This window comes from Podarcis muralis, chromosome 6, assembly GCF_964188315.1.
Source record: "Podarcis muralis chromosome 6, rPodMur119.hap1.1, whole genome shotgun sequence".
Taxonomy (NCBI): Eukaryota; Metazoa; Chordata; class Lepidosauria; order Squamata; family Lacertidae; genus Podarcis; species Podarcis muralis.
Window position 1 is genome coordinate 404,509 of NC_135660.1, and position 19,073 is coordinate 423,581.

Here is a 19,073-nt window from a genome sequence, read left to right on the forward strand (position 1 = left end):
GCCCTGCTGAAACTCCGTCTCTTACCTTGGTGGTTACAATGCAAAGGCAGTCCATTGCTCCACACAGCCAGTTAGTTTACTTTAAGTCCATTATTTGGCCTGTGGTTGTTTACTGAAAACTGGGGGGGGGGGGAGAGAATAAGGGGGGAAGAGGGGGGAAGAAAGAAAGGGGGGGTCAAAGCATCAAGACCTGTCGCAGGATGCAGCCAAGGAAGAAAGAACCCAATAGGCAGAAACACGTTGGGAAATGAGAAAAGCTCCCTAGAAACAAACAACTGTAGAGGAAGGGGGCTTTTCCAATGTGCTCCAAATTATTCCTGAGGTTTAACCTGCTTCTTCATGCAGTTTGCTCCCAGCGCTCCCTAAAGATGGCTTGATGGATGAGATTCAAAGCTGTATTTAATTAAACATATTTTGAATAAACCGCTGAATTAAAAAAATTCTCTCCCTCCCCAACGAAGCATTCCAGCGAATGAAAGCTACAGTTACATGCAAAGGTTTTCCCCATTAAACAATTTCAGCATCTGGAGTCAATAAGATAACAGATGGAATATTCCATGTAGAATTTCTGAAGGGGTGGGAAGTGAAAACAGAGCTTAGGAAGACAAACAACAAAGCTTGATTTTAACTATTTTTAGCACTTGCCCGTCTTGAATGTACCAGATTCCACAGGGTGTGGCTCAAAGGCAGCACCTGCTGGCACACGGAAGACCCCGATTTCTTCCCAATCCAAAGGGCTCAGGCAGCAGGGCTGAGAATCAGTACTGAGCAAGACCGACTAGCGGTTTGTCTCTGCCTAAGACAACTTCTGCCTATGTCCAAATGATTCCAGAATTACTATTATTATTATTAAGTAAACACTAAAAAGACTCAGGAGCTGCTACAACCAGACCAACAGCACTCCTGCAAGCTTTGCTGATCACAGTGCAGGACAAAGTCACAATTTACATAAATTGTGTGCTCTATCTGGTAGACCCAGTGAGATTCATGGCCATGGCTAATTGAGGTCCATTCATTTAAAGGGGTCTACTGTGAGTGCAACTTCGTTGGTAGATGAGGAACCCAGTGACTCTGACCCTCTGGGCTACCGAGGCTGGCAGCCAGGCTGAGCTCTCCTCCTCCCTCACCTTGCATAGACCAGACCCGCGTGACCCTGAACGATGGAGAGATCCGGAGTTCACTGTGCAGGAACCGAGTCCATGTGGGTGTCTGTGCTAAGACTACAAAGTTGCTCCACAGGTGTGAGTGGGAGCCCCTCTTAGCACCACTGACAAAGCGTTAAGTTACCAAACTTAAAAGGAACAAGACACAGACTTGAAGGAGGAGGGATATTCAGGGGAGCCTCTCCTCCCCCTTCCCTGCCTAACTGCTGCCTGTTGAATCTTACCCTTTCTAGGTCACCAACCAGTCCAAGAAACAAGGGGGACACATATGATCAATAGTTAAATCCCGGGATCTTGGACCAGCGCACCTTGCACCTCCAGCAAACCCCCTTGCAATTTACAGAGCATCAAGCCAGCTCTCCAGACCTCTGCTTCTCCCTGAGAACAAGGCAAGTTCCCGGCTTTACTAACTCTGGTCTTCCAACAAGGCGGAACCCAAAGGCATCTAGATGCATAGGAATTCCTCAGACCTGAGACTGGCAAACACACACAAACCTCACTGGTCCAATTATGAAACTTTATTAAGAGTATACAGTGGTACCTCAGTTTTGTAGCAGCTTGGTTTCCTAACAACTTGGAAATTCAACACCGCAAACTCGGAAGTCAGTGTTCCGGTTTGCAAACTTTGCTTCGGAAGCCAAAGGTGCTCCTGAGCTTCCGTTTGTACTGACGCACTGCTAATTTGTGCCCCCCCCCGCCCCCGCATTGTAATTGAAGCCTTCTGTTTCCATTCTGAGGTGCTTTCGTTTTTGCTAAAAAATTTTGCTTTTACTTTTGTTTTTGTGACTGTGGCTTGCTCTTCGTTTTATGGGACTCTGACTTGTGACTTGTTTTTGTGACTAGAACCCAGTTCAGCTACTGATTGATTGTGTGACTGTGGAAATGGATAAAAGCCCCCCATCCAAACAATGACTATCATCAGTGCAGGTAAGAAAAAAAAAATAATTTTAATTTTTATCATCTACAATACTGTTTTATTTATTTTATAGTACAGTACATTGATTATTGTTTTCATTTTATGGATCAATGGTCTTGTTTCATAGCAAAATTAATGTTAAATTGCTGTTTTAGGGGCTGTTTTTAAAAGTCTGGAACGGATTAATCTATTTTGCATTACTTTCTATGGGAAAACACGCCTTGGTTTTGGAATGCTTTGGTTTTGGAACGGACTTCCGGAACGGATTAAGTTTGGGAACCAAGGTACCACTGTATTAGAAAGAGTGTACAAGGAATTTTGGGGCTAGCCTAACTGGCCAGCGGTTTATACCCGGGTGGGTGGGGCACAGGGAAATGTCTTGCAAAGGCAGGCAGCAGCGTCTAGGATGTGGCTTGTTTTAATAACGTGCAGCCTAAGGCTGGATTTGAAAGAAGGTCCTGCTGCTCCTCACACTTTTTTGGAAAGAGTCCTTCAGGCTTTTGTGTTCCAAAATCCTGCCACGTCTGTCTAAGGAGAGGACTATATGTGGGGTGGGTGAGAAATCCGCCTTGGATTTCTAATTTGAACTTCCTGAAACAATGCATCCTTCTTTCAGAATCCACACTTCCCCAAATTTTGTGGTGCGTTTCCCCAACCGACTATTAAGGGAGTGTAAGACAAATGCTGAGATTAGTGAAAATGACACACAAAAACACATTGCGCGTCTTGCATGACAGAGCGTTGCATGCATGACAGCTGAACAGAAGTCATGGGCGTGTGCCAAGTGCAGTGAGCTCTTGGTCCTCCAGGTACAAGTTTCTTCAGCTGGAGAAATTGAGAAGGGCTGGACAGATTTGAGGATGAGGCCCCCAAGGACGTGGTAGCGACACGCCACTCCCAGGATGACAGCTCCTCTGCCGTCACAGAGATGGGGGTTCTCAGGAAAGGAAGGGAATGATTCCTCAGATGGAACTCTTGGAGGATGAAGCGCAGCTTGCTCACATGCCGAGCATATGCCTCTGGATTTGTGACAGGCCAGCACCCAGGCCTGCAGCCACAGTACATTAGGGATAGATAAGTCACGGTGTGGTCCTGGAAGCAAAATTTAGGTTGCTAGGTAGAACGTTGGAATATGGTACCTCCAAGGTATTTTGCATGTACGGCCAGCAGGACAAGCAGAGTTAAGGGATATCCATGTACCTTGGTTCTCAAACGCCTTGGTACCCAAACAACTTGGAACCCAAACACTGCAAACCCAGAAGTAAGTGTTCCAGGGTGCGAACTTTTATCGGAAGCCAAACATGCTCAGTTTTGAGTGTTACGCTTCTGTTTTGAGTGTTACACTGAGGTCTGTCTCTTTTTGCGTTTTTGCAGCTCTTTTTGTTTTGTTTTTGTGACTGTGTGGAACCCAGTTCAGCTGATTGATTGATTGTTTGACTGAAGTACATTGTTTATTGCTTTCATTTTATGGATCAGTGGTCTTGTTAGATAGCAAAATTCATGTTAAATTGTTGTTTTAGGGGTTGTTTTTAAAAGTCTGGAATGGATTAATCCATTCTGCATTACTTTCTATGGGAAAACACACCTTGGTTTTGGAACGCTTTGGTTTTGGAACGGACTTCCAGAACGGATTAAGTTTGAGAACCAAGGTACCACTGTATGGATGATACAGTGGAGGAGGGAGGAGGTATCCTGGGTTCCTCTGTGCTGAGAAACATTTGGGGGGCAAACCAGGATGTACAAAAGGGGATGGTTTTACTTGAAATTGAAGTTAAAATCAAACTGGAAGTTAATATCAAAAATGTGGAAGAGCAGCTTTTAAGCTGACCTCTAGAAGAAAGCCACCAGGGGCTAGTTCAGGAGGAAGCCTACATCCTAAAGGCAAAGCACACTTGACCATCTGTCAGGGGCTCAGGAGCAGAGGCACAGGAAAGGGAGGAAATAGAGAGCGAGGGGGAGGAATCCGAAGGAAATGTTAGCGATGACAGCGGTCCGAGGTCTCTGAGTCTTTCCAGCGAATCGGAAGATTCACAGAAAGGGGCTCCCCTGGTCAGAGCAAGGGGGGTGCCTAGGGGGACACCCCAGGAAGAAGGGGCCAGAGGGGACTCAGAGAGCAGCAGTTGGAAATCAGGACCAGCTTCCCCACCAGAGCACAGTAAGGGAGAGGAGTCAGGATTGGCCACGCCTCCATCGGAGAGCGAGGAAACGGTCAAGAGGAAGGTTGAAGGCTGGGCGCGCGCGCCAAGTTCAAATGTACAGGAGGGCGGCGCAGTTGGCAGCCCGGATAGGGAGCCAGGTCCCAAAGCCCGCCGAAAGGAGGGGGAGGAGTCAGGGGGGTCAGCGTCAGAAGAGTCCAGAAAGGAGGAGACCCCGGGGGGCAGAAGGACCCAGAGGAGAAAGGAGAGACGGAAGAGGTGGAGTAAGGTTAGAGTCTTAAGCTGGTGTACAGGGGGTGGAGACTCAGATGGAGCTTCGCCGGTCTAGCCTCTAAGACGTAGAGCTGGGCGCTGCGGCTTGAAAATGGAAACTGTACTTCAATAAAGACTTTTGTATATTACTACCGGCTAGCGTTGGTCCTCTGTGAGCTGGGACCTGGAGCCAGCTCTGACACCATCCAAGCAGGGATAGGGTAGGACTAGGCGCAATGAACGTGCAGCAGGAACCAGCTGCCTCTCTAAGAAGGTCTTGAAAGATCATGGGGGCTGTCATTTCCTACATCAAAGAGGACACAGAATCAAACAAACTAGACATCTCAGAAGGGGCAGACTCCCCCTTGGATCATTCTGAGGGGAAAACAGAATGCTAAGCTGGAGAGACCCTCAGTTTGATCAATTTTATCACATATAACGTCAGGTGAATATCTCAACTTGAAGGTGTTAACCTTTCTTAAGCATCATCTGAGAGTCAATCCTACTCCAATGTGAAACAGAGGCAGGCTGAATAATGAAGACATGCTGCTGCCCAAGAACACAACTGAGAGACCGGATGACACAGTAAGCTTTCACTGCAAACAATAAAATCCAAAAATGTATGTGCCTTTGTTTTACAACTTCTTTTCAGATTGCTCACTTCCACCTTTGGCAACACACAGAACATTCCACATCCCTCCATAACCTCAGTGGGGCAACAGATGACAAGGTACTCTTGTGGACATTTCCACTGGAACAAACAACTATTACATACTGTTATCTCTTGATGCCACAAAAACTCAGAGAGTTTTGTAGGTTGATTAAACTGAAGGACAGCAGCATTCCTCAAATTCCACCAACTAGCAAGCTTCATAAGCCTGGGTTCCCCACATATTTCTAGTCACTGAGACACAACCGTTCACTCTTCAATGACTTCTGTATGGAGAAACAGGAAGACTGTAGAACTTGGAAGAAGTGAGGGGTGGTGGGCACACCCTACCTGACCCCCATTTCCAACTCTGGTGTTTCCAGCCCATTGTCCAAACAGAAAAATACTGCAGATTCCCTGCCACACAAGGATACAAGCTTGGCAACCATCAGTCTTTGATTTACTGTCAAACTGACCACAAGTCTGTACAGGAGATCTAGATTTAAGAATGGCCATCCCATTGGCTCAAGAGCCAGAGCAAACATGTTAAAGTCATACCTCTGTGGTTGGGCTAAGGCTGCTTGGCAGGGTTTCAGAAGTCACTGTTGTGCTTGGAAGGCTGGAGAAGTCCCATGTATTCACAGGCTGGACAAATTCTATCTGCTTTGAGCGATCAACACTTTTGGGGTTGTCCAGTAAAGTCACTTCATAAAATTCTTGAATATCTGGAGAGTGAGAAAAGATGGTTCAGCACTTGATTTTCAGAAGAGATACTGTATGCAGTTGTTGCTTTCTACTTGATCTTCCTTCCACCTTCAATTTATAATCAGATCTCCCTCAGAGTAAGGGAGCATCTTGTGAGCAAAAACACCAGCGCCACATGGCACACACACAAAGAGACATGCTAACTGTCAGTGGCAGAACCTACAAAGCCTGTAAGGAAAGCACAACTTTAGGATATACAGCCAATTATACAAGATTGGGGGGGGGGCAGTAAACTCTTAGAATGAGAAAACCTTTCCAGGCTTTCTAGCATCTACCTGAGAGTTCCCATGGAAAAGAAATGTGAAATTGCTAAGCTTCTAACAGAAACATTTAACTGAGATCAGCCTCCACACCTGAGGACTGGAAAGCAGCCAATGTAACACGAATGACTGAAAACATAAGATAGGGGACACCTGGCTTATCAGTTGTGCATGTGAAAAGGTTCTGGGGTAGACCACAAGCGTAACGTGAGTCCACAGCAAAAAATGTTAACGCTATTCTAGGCTGCATCAACAGAAGTTGAGTGTCCAGATCAAGGGAATAAAAAGTCCCACTCTATTCCACCTTGGTCAGACCCCACCTGGAGTCCAGTGTCCAGTTCTGGGCACCACAATTTAAGAAGGATGCTGACAAGCTGGAATGTGTGCAGAGGAGGGCGACCAAGATGATCAAGGGCCTGGAAACCAAGCTTTATAGGGAGCAGTTGAAGGAGCTGGGTATGTTTAGCCTGGAAAAGAGGAGACTGAGAGGGTTTTTTTCAAGGGCTGTCATATGGAGGAGGGAACAAGATGGTTTTCTCTTGCTCTTGAGTGCAGGACTCAAACCAATGGTTTCAAGTTACAAGAAAGGAGATTCCCACTAAACATCAGGAAGAGCTTTCTGACAGTTAACATTAATAGTAATAATTATTTTATTATTATTTGTATGCCGCGCATCTGACTTGGTTGCCCCAGCCACTCTGGGCAGCTCCCAACGGAACATTAAAAACACGATAAAACATCAAACATTAAAACTTCCCTAAACAGGGTCAGATAGTTGTTTATTTCCTTGACATCTGATGGGAGGGTGTTCCACAGGGCGGGTGCTCTTTGGCAATGGAAAGAGGTTGTGGACTCGCCTTCCTTGGAGGTTTTAAAGCTGAGGTTGGGTGGCCAACTGTCATGGATGCTTTAGCTGAGATTCCTGCATTGCAGGCGGTGGGACTAGATGACTCTGGGGGTCCCTTCCAACTACAATTCTATGCTTCTATTCTATGAAGCGGAAGCAACAGGCTTCGGCAAGGAAAAAGTCTGTCTCACAAACTGTGCTCTCCAAGAGCATCAACAGGGAGGCAGACAGAGGTGATCTGACTGTCCTTGTGTACTTTGACTTTTAAATTTTTTTGACAAGATACTTCTTCAAAAGACCTTTGAGTAAACTTAGCAATCGTGGATTAAGAGGAGAGGCCCTTTGTGGATTAGGAGTTGGCTAAATGGTAGTGAAAGTTTTCCAACTGGAGATACGAAAAGTGTTTAAACTTGCTCACAAATGATCTCGAGTCAGGGGCAAGCAGAGAGGGAGCCAAGTTTGTCTAGGACACAGGAACTTGCCAAACTGCGTGAATGTGCTGCAAAAGGAGGAGGACAGCAAATGCCATTCCGTCTCAGGATGTCTGCGCAGAAAAGGCTCTGGGTGTCGCCGCGGGTCCCGGCGCCGCCTTCCCTCCCCAGCTGCCCCTATGATACTCGCCTAGGAGAGCCTGGAAGAGGCTGCTCTGGAAGATGCCGATGACTCGCTCGACGGAGCTCCGCAGCTGCCTCTCGTCCGCCCGGCTCAGCTTGGCGCGGTAGTCCTCCAGGAGGCGCAGGGCGCGCTGCGTGTCTGCAAAAGGGGGCACCGTCGCTGCACAGGGGGCTCCTCCGCCGACCCACCCGGCCCTCCCCCCCTGGCTGCTCCCGGGCGGGCCGCGCTCTGCACGCGCTCAGAGGCTCCCGAGCGCCGCCGCCCACGTGGGCTGCTCCTCCTCGGCCGCCCGCCCGCCTGCCTGCCGCCCTCCCGCCCTCCCGCCCGGCTGCCCCGGGGCGCCGCCGAGGAAAACTTTCCCGGAGGAGGCGGGCGGGCGGCGCTCCCGCCCTTCTTCCCTCCGGCGCCTCACCTTGTTTGCGGACGGGCATGGCGGGGCGCGGGAGAGCGGCGGGGCCCCACTTCGCCTCGCCCGCCACGCCGGCCCTGATCCCCCGCCGGCCGGCCGGGCGCTGAGGGGGCTCCTCCGCCCGCCCGCCCTCCCTCCCGCCCGCGGCCCCTCTCCTCCTCCTCCTCCTCCTCCCGCGGCGGCTCCGCGCCTCCCGCTCGCCCCGCTCCGCCGCCGCCTGGGCCTCCGCCTTCTCCTCTTCCTCCGCCGCCTTCTCGCTCCCTCCGGGGAGGCCGCTCCGAAATTCCAAACTTTCCAGGCAAGATGGCGTCGCGGGCCTGGCCGGCGGAGGCGGAGGGCGGGGCAGACACGCCCCCTCCCGCGCCCGCCCGCCAATCCGCGCCGCCGCCAGCTACCTACGGGGCGGGGCGGGACAGGTGAGAGGCGGCCGGGCGGAGCCCCGCCCACCCCGGAGGAGGAGGAGCGCGGCCGAGAGAGGGCTGCCCAAGGCGCTAGTCCTCAGCGGACGAGGCAGCCAGCCCTCCGCGGGTCCCGGGTTTGTCAGAAGAAGAGTCTTGGGGAACCCTCTTCTCCGCCGCCAGCCCTGTTCGGCTCCGCCCGCCTCGTGGCGCCCAGCCATGGGTCTCCCTCCGCCATGTGGGGCAGATGATGCTGCTGCTGCTGCTGGAATACCATAAGCGCCCCTCACACTCTCAGGCAGCCCTGGGTCCCTCCTGGGCACTAGGCTCACACCCCACCACCCACCCCCCCTTGGACCACCATTTGGCTCCTGGGGCGTCAAGGGCCCCTGAGATGAGCGTGGGCTCCTGTCAGGCTGGGCCATCTCTGCTGCATCACACGGGGACACCCAGCAGTCCTGGTCAGGTGGTGGTGGGTCTTCAGGTGGCCAGAAACCGGCCAGAGGTCCAGCACTGGTGCAGCTGCTTCCCACTCTTTGGGGCAGGGGAGGGGCATTTGGACCCCAAAGCATGAAAATCTTGCAGCCTACCAAAGGCATACTCTGGGTTCCAGAATCTGGATCCTGCTGCTGCATTTCAGGAAAGAGATACCATCTCTTTCAGGGGAGATACCATCTCTTGGCACAGCCTTCTTCCTCACTTCAGGGCAAGGGCCATTGTTTGCTCTCTCCACAGATGGCTTCGTGTGCCTTGGGAGAGATGCCCTTGATGGCTGGCTGGTGCATCTGGAGGCTGGCCAGGCCGTTGGAGGGGCTGCCATGAAGGCACCCACAAGGCTTGCTTGGGCTGCGGGGCAGGGAGCCAGTCCACAACAGTAGCAAGGTGAGGTTCAAAATAAAAAATAGAATACGTCAATAGAAGCACAGTGCACTGAGCAAATGCCAGCGGGGGGGGGGGGGGGCTTGAATTAAATTTAACAGGTGTTGGACCAGCCAGTGTCAACCCCAGGACTGGAGGGAAGGCTGGCGGAGGTCTTGGGGGATCCAGAAACAGGAATGGCCTCTTGCTTCTGTTTCCTGAGCCAGCCCAATTTTGCCAGAGGGTTGGTGGACCACTGGATGTGATCACATATGCTGCCCCCACCTCCTCCCAATGCAAAGGCGAAAATCCAGCTTTGCCTGTAAGGGCTCACAGAGGAGAGGTTTCTGAGAGTGAGTGCGTGGAATAGCTGTTCCTGTGGTCGGCTGGTGGGGATGGAAGGGCTATGGCTTGGGGTGGGGCACCTGCTTGGCATGCAGAAGATCCCTGGCCCAGTCCCTGTGGCATCCCAGGTGGGCAAGGAGAAGCTCCTGTCCTGGGTTGCTGGAGAGCTGCTTCCAGCCCGGGCAGGTGATGCTGAGCTCAAAGGCTCAGTGAGCTGGAGCTTCCAGAATGTTTCCAGGTTCCCAGGGAAGGAGGCAGCCCTGCCTGGGCCAACTGCCATGCGGCAGCGTCCAAAGGAAGGTCTTCCTCTCGTTCTTCTGCTTGGAGGCCAACGCTGAATGAGGCTGAAGTTGGGTCTGGCCAGGGAGGTGGCTGAGCTGATCATGAGCAATCCTTTCCCCAGCCACATTTGGGCAATGACGTTTGAGATGTTTATTTCTCATGATTGCAAAGGAAAATTTTTCTGAACAGCCAAGCTTATTCTGTGGCTAAGAAGCTTTGGCATTTGTGGAGCCAGCCCCACTGGAAAGTGTTGTGGGGCAGAGAGATCACATAGCCAAGTTCCCAGGCTCCAGGCCGGAGGACTTGGGCTCAGACTGGCGAAGCCTGGCATTGGCCCTTTGCAGGTGGAGTTTTGCCAGCAAAATGGACCCAGTACAAATGTGCAAAGGGATATCCCTCAGTGGTTGCCCGCAAAGCAGTTCTGTGGGATGGACCAGCCACTCTCTGTCCCTTTTTACTGATGGGGAGGGAGGGCCACGCAGAGGAGCCTGCTCCTCCAGAATCAGGCCCCCTGGAAGGGTGCAAAATGTCTGAGCCACAGGGGCAGCCTTGCTGAGGGGAGGGAAAGAGGGAGCAAAACCCAGAGATTGGCGATCCTTGCACTTACCAGGAGAATTTCCAGGAAAATGTTCAGGGCCGTTATTAGGGGAAAAATAGACATGGAAAAGCAGCACGCACCAGGAAGCACTGAAATCAGTGAAATGCCCCTCCAATGCCAGGACAAGGATGCCTGCTTGAATTCCTGCATTGCAGCGGGGTGGACTAGATGACCCATGGGGTCCCTTCCAGTTCTATGATTCTGTATCCCCTTCTGGGGTCCTCCTGGCCCCCTGTCTGTTGAGCCCCCTTCCTTCTTTGCTTGCACTAAGCTTCTACCTCAGAAATTAAGCAAGGTCCCTCCTCTTTGGGCATTTGCTCTGACTTGTTTGCATGGAGGTTAGACATCTTCTCCCCAACGGATTGCTTTCCCACACTTTCTAGCACACTTCACTATCACTTTCTGAACTTCAAAAAGTCTTTGTTGTTGTTTTTTAAGGGGATTTGTTCTGACTGAGTACTTTCACCCACTCCCATTGCACAAACCTAAATTTCCAGCATGAGACAGAATCCTTCCTGCAAAATGCTGGAGGTGACCATGATTCTATGACGATGGGCTGAAAAAGTTTTAGCAAACCTCAAAAGGTATTCGCCTTCCAGCCACTGGAATTCCAGCCAATGAGCAGGTTGGGCAAAGCAAGGCAAGGTAGGCATCCATCCCAAAGGAAGGAGGGAGCCATCACCGGAAGGGCCCTGTCCAGTCACACAGGTCACCCATATTCTCTGCAGCTCATACAGCTGCCTCCATCTGTTCGAGGTCAAGTCAAGTAAAAGCACCCAATATTTGATTTTCAGTGGGAATAACAAACACTCTTCACTTTCCAACAGAGATGTTACACCTGCTTTCTCTTCAGAATAGAAGAGTATTATAGAAGCACAAATAACCTGATGTGTATTTTCCTGCAGAATTCTTTCTCAACATTCCCTTCCGGTGGCTCATTCCCTTCTGATGTGACTGTTGGACTCTGTCCCTTCAGCACTGCCAGCCGCACCTCAGTTTTGGGCTGGGCAGAAGGCGCCCTTTGTGGCCGGCCAGAGGAGTTGAGAGAGCCTGAAGCCCTCCTCCCTAACCACTACTCATGCTGGCTGCCTGGGCTGATGATGGGAGCTGCCATCCCATAATACCAAGATTTGTGGCCCCTTCTATTTGTGCTGGGTGAGGGAATGCTGGTTGCTCAGAGGCCATGCTGCACAGTGACCAGAAATTGGTCCTGGCTATCAATGCTGTGCATTGTGGTTTGTTGCTGATCTTCATCTAATTGCATCCAGGTAGACTTTGAAGCCCCCAAAGCCCCCTTTGGGGCCACTTCAGCATGTATTTTCTTCCCAAATTTGCTGAAGGTGCTCTCCTTCCTGCCCCCCCCCCCGCCATCACAACTGCTTCCTGCCATCCTGCAACTCTCTCTTTTGCATGAAGCACGTTTGCTGCTGTTCAAAGATTTATGGCGCATCCTTTGAAGATCCGGAAGCTGCTCTGCACCCCTCTCAGCCACAGGTCTCCCTGGGTAAAGGATCCCTCTTGTTCTTGTCCTAGCTCCTGCCAACCTAGCAGGTCTTCCTAGCGCCACATCGACAGGCCTCCTTTCCGTCCTCTGCACCCTCAGCTCAGACCAGCTCCTCCAAGAAGCCTGCACAGGACAGAGACACACACCCTCCAAGTGCCCTTATTTTCCAGGGACAGTCCCGCATTTACAGAAGCCATCCTGGCTTCTGATTTGATCCCAGAATGTCCTGCTTTTCCTTAGGCTGCCCCTATTTTCATTGGTGAAATGTTGCAATGTATAGAGACACAGTCCGTTCTTGTATGTTATGGTGGACAACGGCACAGTCTGCGTGGAGCAAAGGGAAAGGGGCTTCTAGATCCGGGTGTCCACAGCCCCGTCTGCCAAAGCTGAAAGGTTGGTTCCAAAACACCACCAAGTGGGTCTGAGTGCCAACAGCAGCCAATGCAAGTGGAAATAAGGGAGGAACTGATCCTGTACTCCCACAACAAGCCTTGAGCCTTCCAGTTCATGCTCCCACTTTGCCAGGAGAGCAGCCACGTGTCACTCAAGGCACGAGGTTTTGAGGGGGCCCCAAACTCCATTTTTCAGGTGCACCCCCACATGTTTTTTACATGATAGGGAAGGGGCACACTCAGCAGGATGGGGTGCAAATGCTTTAAACAAATGAATAATAACTACATAAAGGCTAGTCGGTATCTTCAGCCTCATTCTGCCACTCAGGCAATGTTCAGGATCTTTCTTGCTGCCACGATGCCAGCCAGGATCACCCGGCAGCACTCAAAGCATTTGAAAGAAACCCCAAATCTCCACTTCCCGGCGCCTCAAGAGCAGCGAACCCTGAAAAGGCCAACCAGAGCCCAATGGGCAGCTTCACGCTGATCTAAGTAGAGAGCAAATTAATGTAGACTTGGCCAGAGGATTAATGGCAGGACTTGGCTGCTGCAAATTCAAACAGCCTCTTTGGTGCCCTTTGAGTTGTGCTTCCAGCAGAGCCAGCAGGGCAGAAGCTCCTTCACACCCCACCCCATCAGCAGTCTCTGCTGCGCCTGAAGACCTGCCCTCTTGAAGTCAGGGGACGCCGGATGCAAAGCTGTTGTGTTCTCTTCCCCTTGACTGGAGAGGAGTGGAGGGGGGAAAGGGCATGGAGGCCGGACCCTGGCATGGCACCCCTCCCTCCCTTGGCCTCCCTTGGCCTTAAGGAGCTGGGCTGGGGAAGGGCAGCATCTGCAGAGGCCTTGGAGCTCTCAAGAAGGGCTGTCACTCAGAGGAAGCAGAAGTGGTCATTTAGAAAGGGGCACCTGCCTTGCAGGAGCAACAAATGCCCTCATGTGCCGAGGAGATTCATCCAGTTCAGAGAAGGACCCTCAGTCATAAGGAACGTAAATACTTGGGTACACGGTGGGCATGCAAATCGCAGGGTGAATTGTCCGCCTGAGGTGAAGGCTGCAAATGTTGCCTAGATAGCCTGATAGATGTCAGTCTGGATAGCTCAGCTGGTTAGAGCACGGTGCTGATCATGCCGCGTTTGCAGGTTCAGTCCCCGAATGGGACAGCTGCAGATTCCTGCCTTGCAGGGGGTTAGACTAGATGGTTCTCAGGGTCCCTTCCACCTCTACAATTCTATGATCACACTAGGCACAAGATGATGGCAGAAATGAGATACTGGAAGCCGGATGTAGATTGCTAGGTAGGATTCTGAAAGTCAGAGTCTCTATGGCAGCTTTCTGGTGAAGTACTGCCGGTTCCACGCACAGGGCCGCCCAGCCAGGCTCCCCTTTGTGGTCTCAGTGAGTGGGAGAGACAATGGTCTCGGGAGGAGGGCTTGGATCTCTTAGGCACTAGGGAACATGCTGGGACAAGCCCGGTTTGAACAAAAGGGTTGGGCTCTGCTTGAAGAAGGATGGAACCAGATTGTTAGTATTTACAATAAAACTGGTGGCAGAGCAGCTTTTAAACTGATTAGGGGGGAAAGCTGAAAAGAGTTGAGAAGGTTCAAATGAATCTCCTCCCAGGGGTGAAGATGATAACATGGATGGCAATTTATATGGAGGCTGAAATGAACTAGACATTATGAGTGCAAGGGTAGGTAAAGGTAAAGGTACCCCTGCCCATACGGGCCAGTCTTGACAGACTCTGGGGTTGTGCGCTCATCTCACTTAAGAGGCCGGGGGCCAGCGCTGTCCGCAGACACTTCCGGGTCACGTGGCCAGCGTGACATCACTGCTCTGGCGAGCCAGAGCCACACACGGAAACGCCGTTTACCTTCCCGCTAGAAAGCGGTCCCTATTTATCTACTTGCACCCGGGGGTGCTTTCGAACTGCTAGGTTGGCAGGCGCTGGGACCGAACAACGGGAGCGCACCCCGCCGCGGGGATTCGAACCACCGACCTTTGGATCGGCAAGCCCTTGGCGCTGAGGCTTTTACCCACAGCGCCACCCGCGTCCCTGAGTGCAAGGGTACAAGAAAGCAATTCAGAGAGGCCAAAGCACCGCACATAGTGTGCAAGTGTTATGCATCAGTGCTAGAAGCCTCCGAGCCACGATGGGCAAACCAGAGTGTTTGGTCTTACAGGACGGACAGCACTGATATAGAGAGCATAACGGAAACCTGGTGCAATGGAGAGAACCAGTGGGACATGCTTATCTGGATATTCTTCATCTTCTCTTTGGTGATCACTCCTAGCCAAGTAAGTTTGTCTTCCATGAACACAGTCTTAACAGTAAGTGACTGTGGAAGCCAATTCTGGATCCACACATCCTTCCACAGTGGGGACATTGGTTTTCATGCAGGAGTTGATCATGGTGAGGGTTTGCCAAGTGTGCCTTCCTCTTAGCTCGTTTCTCCCTTTCGTCTGAAGTTCGTGCTTCTTCAAAGTCCACAACACTTTTGTTAAAGGCTGTTCTCCAATTGGAGCGCTCACAGGCCAGTGTTTCCCAGTTATCAGTATCAGTGCTTATACTACATTTTGAAAGATTTGCCTTGAGAGCATCTTTAAACCTCTTTTGTTGTTTAAACCTCTTTAAACCTCTTTTTGTTGTTGTATTACACTTTCCATTCTTGAGTTGGGAATAGAGTAGTTGCTTTAGAAGACGATAATCAGGCGTCCGAACAACATGACCAGTCCAACGAAGTTGATGTTGAAGAATCATTGCTTTGACACTGGTGATCTTTGCTTCTTCCACTACACTGGCATTAGTTCACCCGTCTTCCCAAATGATGTGTAAAAATTTTCAGAGACACAATTGATGGAATATTTCTAGGAGTTGGAGATGGTGTTTATAAGTGGTCCATGTTTCACAAGTGTACAGTAAAGTTGGTAGTATGATAGCTTTGTAAACAAGCATTTTGGTTTCTCTGCGAATGTACCTTTATCTGGTTATAAACTCTATAGGAAGGACAGAAAAGGACATACCAGAGATGGTGTCACTCTGTATGTCAAAGAAGGCATCACGTCGAACAAACAAGAAATCTCCCAAAGGGCAGGGTCATTGTGGGTGTAAATACTGGCCCCCAATAGTAGTTTGGTACTGGGATGCGCTTTTATCTGCCTGATCAAAATGCTCAAGGAGATCTTGAGATGAAGAAGAAAATCAAGGCAGCATCTAACAGGAGAGACCGTGTAGTAATGGGCAACTTCAACTCACATAGAATGGCCACATGTGTGCTCCCATCATGACAGAGGTAGGATTTCTAGATAGCCTAAATGACTGTAGCTCAGAGAAGTTGATGCTGGAATTGTCCAGAGGGGAGGTGACCCTGGACCTGGGGGCCCCCAGGACCTGGGGCAGATTGTATCTATCCAAGAGTCCTCAAAGAACTCAAATGTGAGGATTGGAAAATAGCCAATGTCACACCAATTTTTAAAAATGGATCCAGGGAGAATCCTGGAAATTACAGGCTGCTTAGCTCAAGTCTGTCCCTGGAAAACTGGTGGAAAGTACTGTTAACAATAAAATAACCCAACATATAGAAACACACAGAAGACCAAGCCTTACTGAAGCAGAGGCAACATGGTTTCTGTGACGGAAAGCCCTGTCCTATTAGATTGATTGATTGATTGATTGATTTCATTTGTATCCCATCTTTTTTTCCAAGGAGCTCAAAGTGGCATACATGGTTCTTCCCCTTCTCATTTAAACAGGGACTCATTGAGCATCTCTCCAAGGGAGTTATGTACGTACACACCTTTCTTTCAGGTGAAACACAGAATCAGAAGAAGCAATTACTGGACACATGCAAGTCACAATATGCTAGTTCTCAATTAGTTTCCCTGCTAGAAAGAAACCACAGCACTCTTGAGAGTGTCAACAAGCAGATAATTCTGATCCAGTTGATCAGCTTTAATTAAATAACTAAATAAATAAATTGGTGTTGCTGACACTCTCCTTGCATGTCTGCTTAACCCTTCATCCACCGGGGCTCCCTCCAACTTGAGGAGCTGGGCCAAATGGACCATTGCTTTGATCCAGCAAGTTCTTCTTATGTCCTTGGGTTTGGGTGACCTCTGGCCTCTGTAGGGTGGTGGGTTCATTAAGGTGGTCTGATCCCAGGAAAATTATGGGTCCAGGTGGCTTCCTGGTAGCTTAAGGGGTCTTTCATTGATCTGGCCAGCTGCCCTGTAGAAATCCTAGCTGAATCCCTGAAAGCGGAGCTATTTTAGGCAGTTGACAGGAGACCTCTGGGGTGTCCTCTCCTGACTGGAGCTGGGGGGGGGGATGAGATCTGTATTGGCAGAGAATGTGTGCCAGTCACATCCTTGCTGGGAAAAGAGACCCCAGGTGACCCTGCTAGGAGGCATGCCCTGCTAACCTCTTGACTGTGGTCTTGCGTTGCACATGAGAGCTGCCAACACAGGAAAGTCCATCAGCCAGCCGGTTAGCCACCGGAGCCTCTTACTCCTGTCCTGGAGAGTTTCTGCTTGCTTCTGAGCTAATTTAACCAGTTTCATGGAAAACGAGGATGTCCCAACCAAAGAAGAATGGCAACTTTAGTTGACAGAATATGCACAACTTGCAGACTTAACATGTAGAATAAGAGAACAAGAAGAATATACGTTTAAAGAAGATTGGAAAACGTTTATTGAATATATGTAAAATAATTGTGCACAGCTAAAAACGCTGGCAGCATTAAGATCAATTCAACAGTGTAAAGAAGTTTTGATGGATGCAATAATGGAAAACCGATTGGTATAGTTTTAGTAAAATATGCAGGGATTTAAGATATGTAAAAAGAACCATGGAAAGAGAAGAAGGGAAGTCATTGATATCTTAATGTGTATTTGAAATTGTAAAACAGGAAATGTAATAAAAATGATTTATTATAATAATAATAATAATTTCACAAGTCTCCTAGTTTACTGAAGAGCCTCGATCCGGGATGCTCCAGAGAGCCAGCAATGAGCTGGCCTGGGCAGTGGCTGCTTCCCTTCCTTCTGCCCTCCTCTTCCTTGTGCAAATGGGCAGAGCAGGGAGGCACTGGCAAAATGGCCTTTGGGAGGTGTCTCAGAAGCCTCTCCATGCCCACCCAAAGGTCCTGCTGCACCACGCAGGCCACTTTCCTGATGACTTGCTCAAGCATGGCAGCTCCCACTCTGGCAGGCGCACCCAGCCTTGGCTGAGAAGGGGAAATGTCCTCTTCCAGGACCTCCCCGTTTCTAGGTGAGCCAGCATTGAGGCAAAGGGCTCTCCCAGAGGTCTGCTTCCTTCCCTGCAGACCTTGACAGGGCATCTCACGTCTTGAGAGCAGCATCTCACCCCTGCTGGTCTCTGCCAGACCACCGTGGGATGTTGCCCTGACTCTGTGTCCATGTAGGCAGGGAGCAGCATACAACATCACTGAGATCCAGGGCAGATTCCCTCCTGGGCTGCGCATCCTCCTTTCCTCCGGGGCTGAGGGGGCTCTTGGCAGTCATCCCCCCCCCCCCCCGCCTGTGTCTTCATTGCTGCTGGAGAATGGCTGGGTGCCAGAATGTGGCCCTTTCAGTGGGGCTCCTAAGCAAGACTTTCCCCTCCAAGTGGAACAGGCTTTGGGGCTGCATTTGCATTAATCGCCCTGTGGTGAAAGTAATGCTGCTGATTTATTTATTTCATAAAAGTTTGTTTAAAAATGACTGTATTTTCTCCTCAGAGGTTTGAATGCATTTTGTTTGTTTTCACTTTGAAAGTTTGCTTCAGTTGAAAAGCAGGTAACTAGCCTGGCCTGGAGGGATGGCCTGAGCCACGCCAGGCAGGGGGAGCATGAGGGCTGTGCCTGACAGCGGAGCAGGGGCCGCCTCCCAGCTGGGCACAGTTCGCTTTCCGCACAAAGCCCAATTCAGCCACTTTGGGAGGGCCAGAGTCCCATGGTGGTGCCAGCCTGCGCCAAGCAGGGAGACAGGGTGCCTTGGTACGTGACGCCTCTCTTGCAAACGCCCCGCCTGGCCCCTCCAGGAGCGCAGAAGGGAGTCAGCCTGGTATCTTGTGCACAGACGGATCCTGCCCTCCCCCCCGCCCCACACCACCACCCACGAAGAGTTTCTAGGAGGAGCGCCAGCAGGGGCAGGGTCTGCCCCAGCCCCACGCCCCTGGGTCTTCATCATGCCCCCTGGAGCACAAAGGCAGTTCACCCCAGATGGGCCACTTGCTCAGATCTGGGCATGAACACAACACAGAGGCCATGTGTGTGCGTGTGCATGAGGGAGGGAGGGCGCATGGGGGGGGGAGTGCAGGACTCAGTTGGGTGCCAGTGCAGGAGGCAGAGCAGCAGTGGAGGTGGCACAGACGGGCACTGGTGGGCAGCTCAGTCTTCTCCTGGCCGCAGGTGGTGGGCAGCCCTTGGGATGTGAGGAAAGCCCTGCAGCTGGATCAGGCCAGGGTGTGTGTGTGGGGGGGGGGAGCCCTCTAGTTTCTCCCTCCCCACCCAGCAGAGAGAAACTTGTCTTCCCAGGAGCTGATGGGGCTGCTTTCTGCAGCATCCTGAATACCGTATTTTTCGCTCTATAAGACACACCAGGCCTAGTTTTTGGAGGAGGAAAACAAGAAAAAAAATATTCTGAATCTCAGAAGCCAGAACAACAA

At 50.8% G+C, this 19,073-nt stretch overlaps 1 protein-coding gene across 9 annotated transcripts in view; it reads right to left on the reverse strand.

Annotated features, from left to right (window-relative positions):
• The window catches only part of DLG1 (discs large MAGUK scaffold protein 1), an 81,421-nt gene extending 73,266 nt beyond the window's left edge, over positions 1-8,155 (reverse strand). For all 9 annotated transcript variants that reach the window (XM_028731982.2, XM_028731979.2, XM_028731978.2 and 6 more), the window contains exons 1-3: positions 8,036-8,155; positions 7,630-7,761; positions 5,695-5,861 (exon numbers count right to left, since the gene is read on the reverse strand). In XM_028731982.2, coding sequence (XP_028587815.2) covers positions 5,695-5,861; positions 7,630-7,761; positions 8,036-8,054 — 318 coding nt within the window. In that variant the 5' untranslated portion in view covers positions 8,055-8,155. The remainder of the gene's footprint in view (positions 1-5,694; positions 5,862-7,629; positions 7,762-8,035) is intronic.
• Positions 8,156-19,073: the final 10,918 nt, after the last annotated feature.